A 20,202-nucleotide genomic window follows, 5' to 3' on the forward strand; every position below is an offset into this window, starting at 1 on the left:
AGAAATCAATCAAACCCTCCTGCGTGATTTCAGCAGACTCTTTATTTGAAAGTGTTAAGAGTCGGGGTGCAGCAGCACGTGAAGCGTGTGAAACTGTAACAAATGTGCAGAGCAAACATCCTCCAGGAGATTTAATCAACAATGTCTGAACTTTAGACATTTGAAATAACGCTTTGGAATGATTTAGTTCCATATTTGGCTGCAAAAAATGATCAACCTGGACAATTTTTTGTGAACTAGAAGTAACAACTGTGGTAGTTATGCATTCAACTTTGCACCGTGAATAACAGTGAACTAATAAAATAAAATACAGCAACCCTTGGTCATCTTACATGTGGCAATATCATAATCTAGACGAGATTTGCTGGCTGTAAATTGAAAAAAAAAAAAACCCAAAACAACACTGACGAGTAAACATGTAGAATGATAGAGCGGACAGTGACGTAGCTGATTCTCCAGGCACTTCAAATGTGAATCTGACTCGAGTCAGAACGTGAAGTGTTTCTCCTGTTTAGTGAAATTGAACAAGTGCTCTTTAAAATGACCAGTATCTGCACACTTTCTCTCCACAGAGCTGCTGCACTAACATCTTCATCTTGTGCTTATTGCAGAGGGAATGTTGCTTCGGTGAGGAAAGCACAAAAATTTTAGTAAAAGGCCACTAGTTTATATATAAAAGTTAATGAAAGTTGAGTGTGAGTCGAAATATTTGGCCAGATTTCACAGGAAAAAAGGGTTTCAGAGTGAAATTATTTAAAGGTAGAACATGATAAATACTTGCTCAGCGTGTAACACACATCAGGTAGCATGGCTGCTCAAATCAGTTGATAAAATACTGTCCCCTCCTGCACAGATTCAAAAGGCTACAATAAATTACTAAAAAAAAACCAAAAAAAAAACATAAAAACCAAGCAAAAATGGCATAAAGGACATTAGATACAGTGGTTGCCAAGAAAAGCAGCATCTTTTAAAAAGGAGTTACTCGTGGATGCTGTCAGTCCAAGTGGTGCTATGGCAGTCCAGTTCAAAAGAAAGAAGTATAGGAGCTCACAAAGTCACAAAATGCACCAGTCCTGGTTCCCAACACACTGCAGTTTCTCATCTTTGTCGTCCTCTGCTGGCCAAAGGGCTCAAATGCAACCTGGAGCCACATGAGCAGACTTTCTTTCAGAGTTTGGGCTATTTAAGACCTAACAGTATCAATCTTCTTCACAAAACCAGCCTCTGCTCTATGGGCAGGCTGTCCATCAGGCATTTCAGCTGCTCCTCTCCCAGTTTGATTTTGTCCTCGAGCTTGCGCTGCTCGATGATGAGCGCAGACTTCATCTTGACAAAGTGCTCATAGTCCGTGAGGCTGTCCTCCTGCAGTTGGTTAGCCAGGATGTCATAAACCACACGCTCTCGACGGTCCAGGTTCTCCTTCAGCTCCTTTGCGTCCTCGTGCTGTCGGATCAGCAACTTCCTCTTTTCAATCAACGTACGCTGAAGAACAAGAAAATATTTGTGAGGATATACCAAAGGTAATCTGAAATATTTTTAACTAACTAAAGGTTTCCTAGAAAAGCCACCGCTCATGCCCCAGCCTTCCCGGGATCTTTCTGCATGGAGTTTACATGTTCTCCCTGTGCGTGCATGGGTTTTATCTGGGTACTTCTTCCCAAAGTCCAAAAACATGATTCTAAATTGTCTGTAGGTGTGAATGTGAATGTGACTGTTTGTCTCTATATGCAGCCCTGCGATAGACTGGTATAGACTCCAGCTCCCCCCGTGATCCTAATGAGGATTATGTGATGTATAGATGATGGATGGACGGATGGATGGATGGATGGATGGATGGATGGATAAAAGTTTCCTCACCCTTTCCTCAGGAGTAGTGTCCTCCTCCAGACTGTTGAGGGCGTTCTCCACCCTGGCCAGGCGGCCTGACAGGGACAGCAGCAGGCTCACCACTTTGTCCAAGTCTCCAACAAACATCCTGAACTTGTCCAGTTCGTTGGGTTTGCAGACCTGCTGGACTTGGGCTTCCACCTCGTCCCCCAGAGCATTGTTGTCCAAGATGTCCTCCTGGAGACTCTCTCTGGCCTCCCGCAACACCTGGAGCTTTTTGCTGAGGCTGTCGATCAGCTCTTGCTGTATAAAAAAACACAACATGTGAAACCAAAGCTGAGAGATTAGTAACATTGACCTAGAAGCCGTTTTCAGATGTGGGAAATGTGACAGAGCTACTTCATCTCTCTGCTAAAGTGATGCATTCAGTCATTTAGACTTAGCTCACTTTAACATGAATGCCTCTCATGGCTGCATTCAGACATAAACATCAGTGACAGAGAGAGCCATAGTACCAACAAGGTATTTGTAATACATGCACAATTGGACAGTATATGTAGTGACATAAATCCTAATAATGCACTATAAACAAAATACCAAATAAACAATAATACCAGCTTATGAAACTGTACAAACAACCAAATAACCTATTTTATTCTAATTTTCTAAATATTTAAACTTTGGTCCATGCATGATGATAATCTAACTACTATTTTACCAGCAGTAAAATAAAAAAACTGTTACAACTGTGATGTTGCTCAGAACTCAGCCTGCAGCTATGTAACAAATGACTGAACTGCAGATCAGAAACTGTGACTCTGTGGACGAATGCTGTCTCCATGTCGAGGATTGTCCAGAATAAACATAAGGCCCATGTTGTTCCTTGAGCATAAATGTGCACATCTTTGTCTCTTTGCAGACAATCATATGGATCCTGCTGTTTTCTGATGCTGCAAGTATTTAATAAACTAAAAGGAAAAACTAATACAAACTACCAGAAGCAACAAACTAAACTTCAGTTCCTTTTAATGTTCTGTCAGAACCTTGATCATATTCACTGGTGAGTCTCATTTGTCTAAAGCAGGTTCCTTTCAGTATGGTTTAATTTTTATGGACATTTCAGTTTATAACAGATGTGAAATTATAGAGCAAAGTAAGTGAGAGAGGTACTTTGTGAGTCTGGCAGTAAACTGTGTCTTTGGTGCTCTGTGTTGTTTTTGGACCAATACTGGTGCTGAAATGTGGGAAAATTCTACCCCAAATCAACTCACACAACTCAAAGTTTGTGTCTTGTGTATGTCTATCGGTTAATGTGATGGCATGCAGTTCAGACTTGCGTCGTGTTGAAAGTGATGAAAAACTGTTAGTAGGTTCAACCTAGTAAGATGGCCGTTTTGAATTTTACAGAAAAGTGACCAGGGTCTCAATTCGATAACAAAGTAGACATCTTCAGATGCAATCAGATTAACAGGAAGGAGTACAGCCTGAAAGACCTTCTGTCTAAAATAATGTGACCAGTAAAGTTCACACAGTAATATGTCTTTAGTACCTTCTTGTTGGCCAAATCAATGTCCAGTTCATCCTCAGAGTCTTCCTCCTCCTCCTTTTGCTCCTGCATGTCCTTCATCTTGATAAGCAGCTCAGCTTTGGGAGCAGATGTGCTGTAATATGTAGCGCTGGTCACCATGGTGACAGCTGCTGCCATATTATCTTCCTTTTCCCTGAACACAAACAACAAGTTAAGTAAGAATGTTTCTCATATTACCAAACAAAACAGCATAAACTTTTGAAAGTTAAAAAAGTTCTTTTTTAGTAAGTTTTAGCTCACAGAAAAAAAACCCCAGAACAAATCATTTTATTTATAAATTGGCTTGTAGATATGAAACGGTATCCATATGCTGTCACAATCCATAGATCAAACAAGGTGTGTTAAGAGTTCAATACAAAAGTAAAATGGCTGCACTCCAGTTTTATTTTGGCTGGTTTGAAAAGAATATAGCTATACAACCATCTAATGAGGGAAGTCTTGCTGTTTCAATGTGCACTATGTGTGGTGCTATTCATTTGTAAGAAAAACTGTAGTGCAGACACAACTGTGTACAGGACTAAAATGCATTTTCCCTCAGCCCAGACCAAAGGGAGCAGAACTGACCTTCATCACTGATAAAAGCATGGCCATCCTTTATGTCTAGTACAGAAGCTAACTGTAAAGTATTCAGCATTTTCTTGATTATCAGTAGTGTTGTCATTGTAACCAGTTTCCAGACAAAATATTTAAATTTTATAATGCGCTACTTTGGCTCTAATGCAGCTACTTCTCTCAATCTGTAGTCACTGCTCTCTGGTTTGGTTTGTGGTTGTCCTGCCTACTGCACCATCTGATTGGTTACATGCTTCAAGTAATAGCCAATCAACATTAAATGAGAAAATTTTGAGTTTCCACTTTTACTGCAAATGTACAGTTGTTCCAAATATCAATTTTGGCCCTGATGTGTGAGGCTCACCTTTCCTCAGCAGGCCGGGAGTTTGTCTGTTTATTTTGCACCTTCCTGCGCTGCTGAGCTCCTTCCAACAGCTGCTCCCCCTGAGGGAAGATGCCCTCCATCAAGTCCATGGTCGTCTTCATCTTGCTCTGATCCAGAATATCAGCTAGTGATTTATCCTTCCCCATGATGTCTCTGGCCAACTCCTCTCTCTTCTGGTCCTCCTCCTCAGTCAGTCCTGTGGTTGCAGCCGCCCTGTTGCTGCTAGTCTCCTCTGTGGGCTGCGGTGGCTGCTGACTGTTGGAGCTGATGTGATCTCTTACAGTGGTCATATATGTGTCTCTCTGGAGCGTCTGAGCGGCCGGGATGTTGTCAGGCTCCCTCTGCCGGGTGAACGCGCAGAAGACGGAGTCCTGCCCTGCAGCTCCCAGACTGCCGAGCCTGGTAACACCATGTCCCTCAGCTTCAACAGCAGGAGGGTCGCTGTGCTGCAAAAACGGACAATTCTCCTTCCCTGCGATTCCTTCTGAGTGGACAATCCTGATGGGCACTTTCCTCACTGCAGGATTTTGGCTTTCTATCACATGCTCCATCCTGAAATACCAGAAACAGAAAGAATCTTACAAAGAGTTTCTCACTGCATGAAGAAAATGTCTTCTTGCAGTCATTCCAGCCATACGCCGATTTAAAGTTTCACTGGATGATGGCAACTGAGAGTTTTTCCATGCCCAGTGTGCTGGAATATCCACGACATCTGGACTCCTCCCACCACTTTGGTTTCTGCTAGCTGTAATAATCCTCCTGCACAGTCATAAGTTCACTACAGATGATATCAATTAGCTCAGAATCAAGAAAATGAACAAACAGCTTCGTGTTTGGGGCTTTAGAAGAACATTTTACATTTAGCAGAATTATCCCTTAACCGCAAGTGGCTTTAATAGAAATGCAGAGAATCCCTCTAATTTACTGTGGCTTGATAGCATTCACATGTTGATTCTACACAGGCAGCGACTCTCAATAAGCTCCTTTGTACATGGAGCATGAAGACGGGATGAGTAGAGGAGCTACAGTAACAGGCTAGCTGAAGCAACACTGTGGCACTTTAGAATAAGTCTCTGATGAAACAAGAAAACTTTACCTGTTGGTGTCTTCATCCTGCAGAGAGACTGGAGGCTTGTCGCTGAGTCTCTGTGGGGAAAACTGTGGAGATGGTGAGCGCTGCCCCTCCATGCTGACCAGCACTGAAGGTCTGTAGGAGGAAGCCGGGGGAGAGGAGGCAGGCTGAGGATTGGATGTTGATAGATGATGTACTGCCCCTTGTCCTTTGTCCACGAGTCCTTTGCCCTGCTCAGAATCTCCCTGTGCAGAGTGGGTGGCGTCAAAGGCGGAGTTAGGCTTAGTGTTAGGAGAACAGTGGGTGAAGACTTCACTCTGGGAACCAGTGAAGGACTCGTGGGAGTCGACCTCTGGGCATCTGGGTGGGGGAGGCTTCTCCAGCGCAGAGGGCTTTCTCCTGAGTCCAGACGGCAGCTCGGCGAGGCTGTGGTCATCAGGCGGAGGGGGGGGAGGTTCTGGGAGACTGTGAGAAATAGATGTGGGTCTGTGGTTCACGGTGACCGAGGCAGCTCTGTGTCTGCAGTCAGGGCTGGCTCCTGTCATGGGCGGAGGGGGCGGCGCTGGGTAATGTTCAAACTCTACAGGTTTTTCTCTCACTTTACAGTCACCTGGGCCTCTGTCAGAGAACCTGAGGAATACAATAGAAAGCTTTTAATTACACAGCCAGGCAGCATGGACTATCATCTGCAGCTCAATCAAATAATACGCTGTGGGAGAGGCCTTGTTCGTCTCTCCAGCAGCCACTGTGATTATGCCAGTATGACAAGACACGCGTCCCCCCTATATTCTGCAAGCCTCCTTCCTGGTAACTGTTCAGCTGGCAGCCTGAGGAGGAATATTTTAGTTCCCGCAAAGTCTGCATTGAGGAATAAATAATCCTCCAAGTGCAGAGAAGCAAAACCAGATCACTTTTTCCCTGCCTGATTCAGTTTTAACTCTTTGGTGGTGAAGTTAGGCCTGAAAATGGAGGAGGTCAAACTCTGAAAGCCTCAGGAGTCATTAGAGACCTGATGGCGAACAGATTTAAGCCTGCATGTGTTCTATCATTTAGCATAATTTAAGCATACAGCGGAGCGAAAAGCTGTCATTAACTGAGCCACCCAGACTACACAGCAAAAAGCTCACAAAACCAGTTCAACGCTATAGGGTTTCATGCTCGCAGATAACATCTCTATGCTGATACAAATTCAATTAGGAGCACTCGGAGAACATGAACACATCAATCACACAACTTTGACTGAAGACAAAATTGTACTGATTCTGCAGTCACAAGATAAATTACGGCGACTTGTGGACAGACAGACGCCATAACTCAAACCTCACAATTGGAATTCTTACAAGCTGCGACAAGTTACCCAATGAACAACTGTTGCTGGAGCTCACACCCTCCCTCGTGCCTCAGCTCAGCCTAGTGTGAGAAAGCTACCTTGTGGAAGCATGAAACATGATGCGAAAAGATTAATGCAGGATCCAGGAGGAGGGACATGACTTACTGTAGTTTACTATCATGTAGGTATTCAACTGATGACAGATGTTTAGATAAAATACATTCATTGACGGTGACTGTATGTACTGCACAACCCTCGGATAGGTGTTATCCATTTGAAAAAGGATTTCTTAAGCATTATTGCCCAACACAGGTGCCCAAACAATATTTTTTTCTGAAAACATACATCACTGTGTACACAGTAATGATCAAATGATGAGTTTTGAATTTTGAAAAAATCTTTGTTAAAATGTCTTTGTTTACGTTTCCATATTTTTCCACTAAAACTAAACTTTTGAACGTTTATTCTTCGGTGTTTATCGACTATTACTTGTGATGTGTAACTAAAAAGATTATGCTGCGGGCTGGACATTGGTCGAGACAACAAGGTGAGTACAGACAGAGAAGGCGACTGCATCAGAGCCAAAAATGTATTAACTCCACTATCAGAATCATTAATTTTTATCAGAAATTGGTTAAAAAGTAACGATAATTGGGAAAATGATGACTTCTGGATCCGATAATCAGTCAGGCATAGTATACACTGCAACATAATTTCTGGTTGTTTTCTATCTTTACAAATGTTAAAATTTATCGCTTAGTTATTCTTGGAATTAGATTTCCATATTTGTAAGGGCTATATTAACCGACTCACCCTCTGTGACGCTTTATTCCTATCATTTCCACCGAGCAGAAGTAAAAGTGAGCGTCCTTTCTGTTGGCTGGCTGTCCATGACAGAGGCCACCTGTTGGTGTCTCTTTACGCCTGTATCAATAACCCTACCTGGGTGGAGCAGGTCTCACTTAGCTCATCTCCCAGACTTTTCAATGACAATAACATCCTCTGTGCTGTTGTTGTAATGCAAACATGAGTGTCATATGGTGTGGCTCCTACAATGAGGTTGCTCAAGATTGGATACTCTACACCCTTCAATGAGTTTCACCTTGGAGAGTTTAGATAACGCACAAAGACTCCTGAATAACTGGTTAGAAACCATGAAGTCATCTTGTTCGCGTCACAATACGCAGTTTAGGAATGATCTTAAGTAATCAGGGAGATGTTGAAAGTATTGGTCATCACTGCACTTCCATAAAGCTTTAACACGAGATAAAAACCGTCAAAACGCATGCATCAGACTTTCAGTCTTTACGTTAGTTCACACAGCATCTTTAGCTAGGCCTTCCAGCCTGTAAACACGTTCTTTCAAACCCCACACCTCCCATTTGTAACTCATGTTTTCTGTTTAAAAACCTAAGGTGTCAAATTCAATTCTATTCAATAGTTTGTTTGGTTTTTTTTTTTTAGAAACAATTCACTGCATAAGTAATCTCAGTGGACTTAACAGTAAGGTCAAGACAAAAATCCAAATGATTTTCATTAAACAAGCATCTGGCGACAGTGGGAATCCAAGCCAAAGTCACAGGATACATTATACAACTGTTATATAGCCTGGATAATACTATCCATAAAGAATAAGCTATATTCCACGAGTAGAATTAGTGGAGTGGTCCTTTAATTCAGGAGTCTGGCTGTTTGAAGACTGAATGCAGGTGGCTGTCCTCTACTCAGTTGAACTGTTGAAAAAACGTACCGTATTCAAAATAAATGGCTAAATATAAGAAAGGAGACAGGCACAGTGGGTGACTTTAGATTTTACCATTAAACAGTAACATTTCCACAGATGTAGAAAGTAGAATTCCCCCTATATTTATAACACCTGCATTTGTCAACCCAATAAAAAGAAGAGAAAAAACTAAGAACTTTATTTTTAAAAAATTATACCAAAACAACGCTGCAACTTGTAACAACAATAATGCCTACGATGGAGGCGGGATTTTTTCTTCAGCATATGAAACACAGATATACTCTGAAAGTTCAGAGGGTTTAAAGTATGTGCTATTAAAGTAAAGAGGTTTTATAGGTGAATTCAAATTACTTGTATCATTGATGGGAAAAGCAGCTACATGCACATTTAAAAAAGTGACTTCCCCAAACATAAGAGTAAATCATGCCTATATGTGTGTTGACTCAGCAAGGACAATATCAAATGAGAAAAGCTGACCTACAGGACAATAAATATTTGAAAGCAATACAGAACGCCTGCATGCCTTGAACTATTTTCCATTATATTTTAACTGTCACTTTGTGTGTACATTTGGATTTGACATTTGCACCATGAATTGGTTTACATTCATATTCATATTAATAGCAATAATGATAAACAAAAGCTACATCAAGTGATTAATAAATGTTGTATCTGTCATATCACACCACAAAAAAGAGAAAAAAGGGACCTCTCCCAAAAGCCATAGTGGAGTTGCATATTGATTAGCATGATAACATTTGAAAAATAGCTGAAAACACAAATGTACAGATGAAACTGATAGGAATTTAAGTTTAACATGTATTGAGCCTTAAATATAAGAATTGGCCAACTGCTTAACATGAGTGCCTAAACCAAATTTCAAGGCATAGTCAATAATTGATACCTCATCCTCTTGTATATAATCTTCTACATGATATTTATAAGGAAAAAAAAATCATCTGTATGTAATGTTTTTTTTTTCTGCAATTTTTGCACTGTGTTTCTTTTTTCTTATCCATTCCTGCACTGCCTTTATACTTTTTCTTTGGAGCTGCTGTAACGGTGAACTTTCCCCACTGTGGGATCAATAAAGTTTAAAGTTTATCCTTAATCACCCAGCCATTGTACTTAAGACCAGGAATGTGATTCTAAAGGTGGTGCTGAATGCAAATTCAGGGGATCACCACAGTGATTAGGATTTATCCTTTGGTGACCACGAATAAATCACAAATGAATAGCTGTAACTGTTTAGGCATGCCAGTGAGACCTTGGGCTGAATCACTTATCAGTTTTAAAGATTAATTTGAAACAATACAATTGGAAAACTGGAAAGACTGAAGATTAAGATATACAAGGTGTGGCTAAAAATATAATGAGTAATGCTGTAATTCGGTTTTATTTCATTCAAGCAGATTGAAACTTTCAGGAATTGTTTATGCGTGCCTCTTTGAACAATGCATACTACATAGCTCAGTCTCATAATTTAACAGCGACACCTCATACATTGTGCAGCGTGTTTGCGAGCTTTAGACTGATGTCAATGGTTTTACAAATTCATGCTGTCCTCCTTGTGCTTTTGATGGTAATCTCATGCAGTAGTGCTCAGTCTCATGTTTTAAGTCTGTCACCTGTTTTGACCTGAAGCTTGACTTTAAAAACACATTTTACATTGCAAATCAAATCAGTACTTATCAGACAAATTAGGTATTTTTCAAAAATTTTCAGCCTTCATCTGGATCAAAGTGGTGCAACAAACAACACCACATACCACAAGTCACGGCATGAGCATGGATAAAAATCTAAGCATGCAGAGCAACAGATTTTACAGATGATAATGCCATGCCTTCAGGCTGGCCCCGTGAACTTGGGTCCCCATTACATTCCAATGGAGGGCTGATGGAACACTTCCTCACTGTCACAGACATGGTCAGATGCCTCGCCTACACCAGAAAGCCTCCACTAAATGACACAAAAGCGCAGCCAGAGAGACGTCTTATGTTGTCACAGCTGCGCCAAAGCAGTGCCACTGTTATGCCTTGACAGATTATAAAGACTTCAGTGTTTCTCGACAAGCCTGCTGCCCTCTTCCACCGATGAAGCTCAAGAGCAAAAACACAGCAAGATATCACACTTGATTGGACAAAGATGCTGGTGCCAGTGCAAAATTATTAATTAGAAGTTCAAAACGCATTTACTTTACCCATTAATGACAAATACTAATACTAGAATACTCACTATGATGCCATTTACTATTTCCAAAAGAAAACCCCGAGAGTTCAATACAAACATTGATATTTTTGCAGTTGTATAGTGTACTGACAGTCATTGGTGTTCCAGTAAGTTGCATCAAATGAGATTTACTCACCCTGTGTCAACGCTGAGCGGCTGAGCAGGTTTACTCTCCGACTGGGAATATTCTGTGTCAGACTTTCTTGCAGGAACTGGAATCTTCTGTAAATAAAGTTGAACAAACACAGATGCACTTATGCAAAAACGTCCAAACAAAAGACGCTTCCAGCTTTTACAGAAGCCGAATTATTGTCATTTTTTAATTATTCTCACCAACTCATGTTGCAGCTTCCTGGTTTCACACTACTACTGAAAATAACAATCAGTGGGTTGATGCCCCTCGCTTCCTTAAGCTGAGGGTGTGTCGTCATGAACAAACATGGATTAATATTTGACTTGGCTTTTTCCCTTGTTGCTTTTACTTCAGTCAGTACGTTGGTCTTAATGAGGCATAAAGCCACCTAGGCTTCATATAGCAGCAACATTCAAAGTCCCCTTCCAGTCATTGAGTTAACGCCTTAAAACTCATCTCTGTGTATCAAAGCTACATAATTAAAGTTTTTTACATTAAAAAAATCAAATAATTACCTCTAGAAATGCTACCTCTATAATCCATGGACATATGAAGGACTTTGATGTCCTCACCTCTCCATTTGTTACAGCTCAAACACATCAACTCACCAACAAATCTGATCAAACACCGTAAAACAACTATGCAACACAATAGTGAGTTGTAATACTGGAGTTATTCAGCCAGATGCGTTTGGGAAGTTTACAGGATTGTTTCAATAGGTCTTTTATATATGAAATCATGCAAGTCTAAATCAATGTTTTTGAAATTGTCACCAGTACAAGCTTTCATCAGACGGCTCTTTAAGTGACTAAAACCAGGTTATAAACAAATAGTCCGTCATTTGTTTGATAATTTCAATGAAATTTTGAGATTACAAATACTGTGAATCCGTGTCTCACCTGTCCATACATCTCTGCTGAAGGAGATGATCGGGACCTCTCATGGAAACAGGTAGTTTTGTCTCTCTCCTCTGGTCCTGGATCTAGTATGTTATCAGCTGATCGATACCTTCCGGAGGCTCTTTTTTCTGGAGGTTTCTTCTGTATATTCCACCTTGCCTCATACTCAGCGAAGGTGCCCAGTCTTTGCTGGTCTTGGACGGACTGCTTGTGAGCAAAGTAAGGGGCTCCTTGGGCCTCCTCAGGTCTGACCTTGGTTCCTTTCATTGTGTCCTCTGTTGCAATGGTGGAGGAAAGATCTCGGTCTTGGTTCTTGTTATGGCTATGAGGGGGCATGTGATTAATGAATCCTAAATTCCCATTTTCTTTTAGGAGCTTCTCTTGGTCTAGTGAGGAGCTGGCATTTTCACTGAGAGTTAGATTTTCTTTCATCCCAACTTCATGGATTTTATCTGGTTCAGAGAAACACTTCACCTTTTTTTCTGCAGGAAAACGCTTCCGACCACCAATGCGAGTTACCTGACCACTGGAAAGTCCTGAATTACTTGTTACTGACTCTGTAACAGTTGTCAGAGGGTCTTTACGAGCTGAAGATGGGTAGCTAGGTAAGGCCTCACCTGTAGAGTGCTCCAGTAGGACCGGCTCCAGGTCCCTCCTCCTGAAAGAAGTCGCCTTGAGCACCCTTGCTTGTGCTTCCTTTAGATTATCTTTGTAGGTGTTGGAGAAGGAGCCATCTGCAGAGGTTGGTGTGGTCCTTTCGGTTGACTTCCAGACATCCTGATCTTCTTCAGCCTCACACTCGGCACCAGGGAGAGTAGCTGCACTCATACTCTTTTGCAGCTTTGCTCTTCTCATCTGGATTTCATTTCTCAGTGTGGTGGCAAATCGTTCGCTGCGTTTTACCTGCTTACTCTCAAGGGACTCCTCTGTGTTTGTGCCTCTTGTTTTCTCACCTTGGCCTGCGGCATCCATGGAAAGTGAGTGAAGCATCGGTGTTGCCTGGGGGCAGATCTTGTTGCTCACTTGGCTGTGATGTCTGATGTCTTGGGGCAATTCTCTGTGCTGCAGGGGAAGAGACCTTCGTTGATCAGACTGTCTGCCTGAAGGACAACTCATGTACTGAGCTTCTGCATTTTGCGTGTTGTGTCCTCTCTGGCCTCCCCTATCATCAGGGTTAAGTTTAAGTACAGAGGTTTCTAGTACAGTGGTAACTTGGTGTTTGCCGTATCCATTATTGTCTTTACTGTGTGAGGAGTGCTGCTGTTGTTGGGGCAGATGATACTTGACTCTAGTGACTGTTTGTGGGCTGAGAGAGTTCCGCTCATTCCCAGTCTGTGTCGGATCTACACCTGTCACACTCCTCCTGTCCTCTGGTATTCCTGACAAAGACAGGGGGTTAGGCTGTGTGGGTTGACATGTAGTGAAACAGTAGTATCGGCTAGACCCACTGCTCTCAGTGTTTTGGTCAGTGGCTGTGGAGGACAGGGAGGTGCTTAAATTCCTCCTCTGGTTCTGGCCAGAGTGTTGAGTAGAACCGTTAGTAGGCAGTTCCTGCAAGCTACAATAGTAACCGCCTACGTTCTGTGGCTTTGGTGCGGATGTAACCCAGGGTTGAGGATAAAAAGTGCTTTTGTCACTGTGGTGTCTTTGATGGTAGAGCTGGTTAACATGTGGGCCTTGCCGAACATCACTGCTAGACAGGGAATACTGTTTGTTGGAGATGAACTGACTCTGGTTGGATTTATCGGACGAATTGTAAAAATTGTCACTGTCATTTTTCGGGGAAATGTTGTGACTGCGGCGATTTTCAGAGGAAGCCTTGTGTGAATCTGCTCCTTCTGGGTGAGCTATAACAAGCCCCCTCTCGTGTACCTTCGTTGCAGCAAAACTATCACTGCGAGCAGGAGGAGGTGGAGGGGGAGGAGAGGGTGAAGCTGTCTTCTTTTTTTCAGGGACGTTCCAAACAGGACCAAAGTTGGTGCGACTTGAAGTGGAATGACGGGAGCCAGCTGGATCCTCGGTCTGTGGACCATCACAGCCTGAGCTAACTCCTGGCATCTGAAAATATGTGAGCCTGTCATCCTGTCTGAGTCCCTCAGCAGTCAGACTCTGGCTGTTTCTGCCATTGTTGTGTTTTCCTCCTGCATCCCACTGACCAACTTTATAGAGCATGTTCTCTGTTGAGGCAGCATTGCTCTTAGAGAGGGTGTAGTCTGGTGTGCCAGAGCTGGTAGAGAAAGAGCTGTAGGCTGAGTCTCGTTTCCCTCCTCCTAGGTGCTCCATACTGTTGTTTGACTTGGCAGGTGACAGCTGACCGGCAGGGTAAGGGTGTGACACATGTTCTAGACTGTCCATGCTGCCAAGTGAGCTGAACTGGTCGGACACTCTGCGCAGGTTTGTCTGCTCCCAGCCGCTGGAAAGATCAGTGGAGGATGAGCTAGAGGTCACAGGAAATTACAAAGTGAAAAAAGGCAAACAACACTCTGTTTTTCTTCTAATACTATCAGGTTATGAATTATGTAATTCAATTTTAACTACCACTTTTTGGTATGTTCATTTAGTCACATTTACTTACATTTATTTAATTAGTTTTTAGGGCTCCAGAGAATACATCAGCATGAGCAAAGACAGTTTAAAATAGTAAATTAATACACCTTTAAACATCATGTCCTTGTATTTAGAATTCACAAATCCATATTTATAAAGAGGTATAGGATTGCTAATGTAAAGTAGGACTACATTCTCCTTATTATTTAGAGCTTACAAGACACAAAACCTAAACTATATCATCATATATTGGTAATCAAAAGTGCTTGATATCTAACATTCAGACTCAAGAGGCAAACTTCAAGATTCCAGAGTTACCTTGCATCATATCTAGTGTGCCAGACTGCCGTGGGTGGAGACTGCGTTTTGGCAGTCTCTGATTGGCTTTCATTGAACTTGGTAGAGTGCCAGGAGTGAGGCCTGCTTATGGGTTCATTCCGCCTGCAGAGAGGGCAAAAAACACACGGAGGATTAGAGGCCAAACCCTTATGGAAAACAGTATGTGCCTCCCCATATGAATCTGTGCAACTGGAAGTTACTGCTAAATGTAAAATGCAGCTCAACAAGTTAAAAAAAAAGTTTTGTTTTCTTTAAGCTTTGATGTGTTTTTTTTTTGATCGAGAACTTCAAATGTATTTACTCTGATGGCTTACCCTGTGTTTGTGTTGCCTCTTCCTTTGTATTTATAAAAAAAAAACGTGCATAGATTTCTTTTTCAAATCACATTGCAGTCAGATTTCTGTTTTTATTTCTCTTTTTTATTCTCTAAAAATGTTGTATGCACTCCCATACGCCCAACAAGGATCTGGATGTTTGTGAGCAAATGCAAACTCTGCTAGGAAAAGGTGAAGACGGTGGTCAGAGCTGAGTTATTTTCTGATGGTCTGCCTCTGAGTGCAGTGATATAGTTCCTGTGTTGCATGATATATTAGCGTTGCACTTATACGCCCTGTACATCTTTAGCTGCATCCGTATGGAGGAAGAGATTTGCAACATTTTTGCTTCTCTCCAACATTCACAGATGGAAACTGTTTTGGAGAGTTTTTAGCTGAGCACAAACTTTGTACAGTTGTCAGTTATGCATAAGCAACATACCCTTTAAAGTGGTTCTTTCTGAGATGCATGTCAAACAAACATAACACATAAGCAGAAAATAACAAACCGTAATCAAACACAAATTTATTTCAACAGAGACAGAAAATATGTCTACACATTACTGGCAGACAATGGTTTGCATGCTGTACAAATGGGATGGGAACATCATTCATCTAATGACGTGAACCACAAGACAATAAAAAAAGGCATGCCAATGGGGGCAGGTATTAAACCACAGGAAAAGGAGAGCTGCTATGAGAGGAATGAGGATTATATTATCACTACACAAATGATTTATATGATTATGGGCACAGGTCAGGCAGGAAAGAAGAAGAGGAGATGAGGAAGTAATATGTGCTACTAATTACAATGACGCCATAGAACCGTACCTCATGGAACTTCGCAAAATCTTCGTTAGAAAGCTTCTTGCCACATGCACGTCATTCTCTGAGGGCATTTTCTGAGCTACAATATCCACCATTTTCATATTCCTAGGTAACGGGGAGGAACACACACACACTAAGAGCTCGCTGACAATGGAAAGGACAAATACCAGCTGACATTTAGATTGTTCAAAGTTTCTGCACACTGCAGAGAGGGGAGATCTCAGAAACTCATCAGGATAAAGATTTCCTAAATTTCCTGTGATCTAAATGAATTATCACAGTCTTCTAATTGACAGGACAGTAGAGTAATACTAAATTCTACAACACTGTAAATGGCTGCTGAAATATGGTGTTATAGCGCCCTCTCCTGGTTACAAGAGAGCATGTGTTCAAATGTTAACATACTGGGACAAATGAGCTCATATATGATGTACAGTACACGGAACACATCAGCAAAATTATACAGTTTCACTCATCTCTCATTAGGCTCATTATCTTAACAGGACATAGTTGAGGTGAGCTGGCTGTGCTCAGACTCTGCCATATGGTCCCTGAGGGAACACAAGCCCAGCATGGGGCAGGGGGGGCTTAAGAGAATAGAGGATCTCTTACACAATCAGATCAGCCTCCTCACCCCTCAATGCAAGCTGTCGTCTGCCTCTCAGACAGCCTTTCTGGAGACTGACATAGTTTGACAGGCACACGTGACTTCAGTAATACTTACACCTGCAGTGATGCTGGTGACTCAGTGTTGTGGGGAGAGATTTTCTGCTTGTATGGACAGTACATCAAGTTGCATAATGTATAATAATGCACTCATAAACAAATGAGTAAATCAAAACTATAGAAACTGTACCCAACTGTCCAAATATCTAATACTAGCCTAGTTTATTTCAGATTCCTCCACACTGACAAATCTGTTTACATGTTATGATAACATAACTACTATTTTACTAACAGAAATGCAAAAATACCCTGACAGCTTTGATGGAGCACAGGACTCAAGCTGAGGACCACTGCTATGTAACAAACAATTTAACTGAAACTTATAAACATTGTTTCTGTGTCACAGCTCACCTGTCAGGGGTGAAGTAAAGTTCACAATGTGACCTGCTGTTAGATTCTGATTGATTGTGTCTCCATGTCAGGGGATAAATTACAGGTTTGAGTAATTAATACAGTTACTGCTGTTTTGTTGTGCCTAAATGCACAGGGCTCTGGCTTTGGAGAAACTCGTGGATCTTGCTACTGTTGAACAATGTAAGTGTTTAATAAAGTCAAAAGAAAAACTCTCACCAACAGCTGAAAGCAAAACAAACAAAAAAAACCAACTTCAGATTCTCTTAAAGTTTTGTCAAAACCTTTGTAAAGCATTCCTATTCATTACTTGTTGATCTAACCTTTCATTCACTCTCTTTGATGCAGGAAAGTTGTATTTTTATGGACATTTCAGGTTGTAATAGATGCAAAATTGTACAACAAAGTGAATAAGAAAGGTATTTTGTGATTTTAACACTCGAACTGTATCTTTTGCTAATTGTGAGGTTTTTGGACCAATACTGCTGCTCAAATATGGAATAAGCCTTCTCTAAATGACTTCACAAACTGAAGTACGTTGCTTACACACAGGGTAATGTAAGAACATACAGTTCAGACTTGTGCTGTGGTAAATATGATACAGAAACATTATTAGGTCTGACTTGATTTGATTGCTGTGACGAGTTCTACGAAAAAGTCAGCAGAGTGTATACAGAGACATGAAGCTGACAGTCAGATGCCATCTAAAGCAGTGCATCTCTTAAAGGGGCTTATAGGACTTTTGGTAACATTTTTACACACCAGGCTCCAACTTCTACTATTAGGAATATGTAATCTAAGTCTTACAATTAAATAAAACTTTAGAAACACTGTATTATTTATAGCCCCTGTCTACTAAAAGTAGTTTATCATTTCACTGCAGCTATAGTTCAGACCCTGGTAACTACTTCTACTGAAAGAGAATTGTGAAATACTGGTGTCACAATGGTGAAGAATTTTAGACAAAGCTTTCCTTGCTTTTATTCTCAGTGAACTCAAGACTTGCCCTACAAAGCCATGAGGTCAGTAGGTCCTACCCCTGTAGTCACTTTATCTAAAGGCCTTCAATGATCTAATGACAAGAGGTCCAAACAACATTTTCCTTTAGATGGAGACATGAAAATGAACTCCTGGGTAAAATGAAAAACATAAGCTAATATATTTTGCAACCTGTGCTCCTTTTAAAGATTGAGAATTTTCAGATTCAGACAGAGATTTGGTTAAGCTCAATAATGTGGGACAATTCCACAAAATTAATTGTGGATTAGAGTTAAGGCCTATTTAGAGGACAAAGAAAAGCCAACATGGAGCGTGGTCTTCCTCGTCTCCTCGCAGTCCGTGTTTCTGGGGCACTAGAAACTAGCCACACATGGCGCCTGCTATTGGTATGCAAATGAAGCTGGTTTTATTAGGCCTATCGTCAGGGCTACAGCTGGGCCAGCACAGATATGCTAGGAAAGTGAATCAGTTGGCTGGAATGGGGGCAGGGGGAGAGACTGTTTTCTGAGTGATCAGTTTAGAGCCTGATTTCACTTCAAATGTCCAGTACCAACCAGTCCACATTCAAAAAGAAACGGCCAACACATAAAGACGACAGTAAACAAAACTCATAAAAGTTGTGGACAAACTAATGGTCAGTTAATTAATGATAGTTTAGGAGAATACTGACAAATGATTTTGTTTTACCTACAATCCTCTTCCCTCAAAGATTAATTTGCATTTGGTTTTGAAATGTTAAGTCTTGCTGATCATGGTTTAACCTAAATGATGGGTGACCTCATACTGACTGATAAGACAACAACAACAGAGTATTAGGGTCAAAAAAAAAAATAACAAAGACGGCCCCAATATGTTGCCCAATAACTGTCTGATACTTAACAAGACAAATAATCAGCAAGTATGATAGTCAAACAAAGAAGTCTAAGGTTTAAATTATAAAAAGGGTTAAAACATAGTTAGGACTCACCAAACATCTGGACGAAGGATTTCAGAACAGACACAAAGAAGAAATGCCGTATCCCAAAGATACTCCAACAGTATTAGACTCGGATTGGGCAACAAAGTAAGACCAGTTGCACCCGTGTGCTGGTCAGGCGCCACATTCCATAGACACTTTAAAGACAGGCCAAAATAAAGAGACATGCAGGCCACTGAGATCTGAGCATCATCACACGACTCTATCACTGATCCCCTACCTCAAAACACATGCCAGCCGACAACAAAATATTCAACACAAAATGGCCATTACTAAAGTTCTCTGGACAGAATTAGTTTGAACACAGGAGATTTTCTTCAGGATTACTGGGGTTTTTTTTCCCCCTGGGAGGGGGTGGAAGAGTTTACAGCGAGGGAGGAGGGCTATTGTCACAGCCAGTCCCCTTGGAGTATTCCCATACCTTGCGTCATCTCATTGGCTCTAAGGGGCTAATATGCTAATGATGGGATGAAATGCCGGACTCTTCTCTTCCCATCTCCCCTGTTGTGAGGCAGACATGCATTTCTACCATTACTATGGCAACAGGTTGATCTCTAGGGTGCAAGGGCACCCCATTTCCTGAAAGCCTCGGGTAACGAGCATTGCAGCTGCCCAAAAAAGGAAGTCAGCAACACATGGCAAACACAACCAAGTAGCAAAAACTATTGACTTGTTGCTTTAGAATTTCTTTGTGATTCGCTGTTGCTAACTATCTATTTGGTAAGACAGCAACTAAAGCAATTTTTTTTATTGTTGATTAAGCTGTTAGTCATTTTCTTGTTTAACTGATTAGTTGCTTGGTCTATAAAATGTCAAAAAAAGGTTACAAAAAGTTAATTAGTGTTTCCCAAAGCCTGTCAGAATGTCCTCAAATGTCTTGTTTTGTTCAAAATTCAAAGATATTTAGTTTACCATCACAGAAGAGGAAAAAAAACAAAAATATTCACATTCATTTATGATGCTGAAATAACAGAATTTTTACTTTTTTCTTAAAATAGTTACTCAAACTGATGAATTGATTTCAAAAAAATAAGTGATGGACATTTGATAGTTGACAAGTAATTGAATTATTGTTGCAGCTCTGCTATATGGAATATTATATGGAATATTTCATACAGTAATGTCTACAAAGTCTATGGTTTTCTTTTACACTTGCTATATAAATTGCTCTTCTTGCCATCAAAGTACGATGTCAGGGGCCTTGGATTTCCTAGTGTTCATCTTCTTGCCAACTTTCACAGTTGAAATACGCCGACATACTGCCAGTATAGCAACTTTTGTTCACACTTGGTTCTATATAGCGAATAATTAACAATGCAAGAGTGCCAGCTGCTGTACCATTCGAAGGAAAAGGTCCAATGTC

General features: G+C 41.1%; 1 protein-coding gene across 10 annotated transcripts in view; it reads right to left on the reverse strand.

Annotated features, from left to right (window-relative positions):
• Positions 1-24: 24 nt before the first annotated feature.
• The window catches only part of shroom2a (shroom family member 2a), a 43,028-nt gene continuing 22,850 nt past the window's right edge, over positions 25-20,202 (reverse strand). For 2 of the 10 annotated variants that reach the window (XM_035957185.2, XM_035957189.2), the window contains 10 exons: positions 15,791-15,892; positions 15,402-15,419; positions 14,625-14,747; positions 11,760-14,196; positions 10,864-10,949; positions 5,449-6,054; positions 4,332-4,904; positions 3,377-3,548; positions 1,858-2,130; positions 25-1,482 (listed from right to left, as the gene is read on the reverse strand). In XM_035957185.2, coding sequence (XP_035813078.2) covers positions 1,210-1,482; positions 1,858-2,130; positions 3,377-3,548; positions 4,332-4,904; positions 5,449-6,054; positions 10,864-10,949; positions 11,760-14,196; positions 14,625-14,747; positions 15,402-15,419; positions 15,791-15,892 — 4,663 coding nt within the window. In that variant the 3' untranslated portion in view covers positions 25-1,209. Of the gene's footprint in view, positions 1,483-1,857; positions 2,131-3,376; positions 3,549-4,331; positions 4,905-5,448; positions 6,055-10,863; positions 10,950-11,759; positions 14,197-14,624; positions 14,748-15,401; positions 15,420-15,790; positions 15,893-18,830; positions 19,505-20,202 lie in introns of those variants that run through there. The other 8 variants (XM_035957188.2, XM_035957187.2, XM_055005517.1 and 5 more) reach the window with 8 other exon arrangements.

The sequence above is a fragment of the Amphiprion ocellaris genome, chromosome 2, assembly GCF_022539595.1.
Source record: "Amphiprion ocellaris isolate individual 3 ecotype Okinawa chromosome 2, ASM2253959v1, whole genome shotgun sequence".
In the NCBI taxonomy this organism is placed as follows: Eukaryota; Metazoa; Chordata; class Actinopteri; family Pomacentridae; genus Amphiprion; species Amphiprion ocellaris.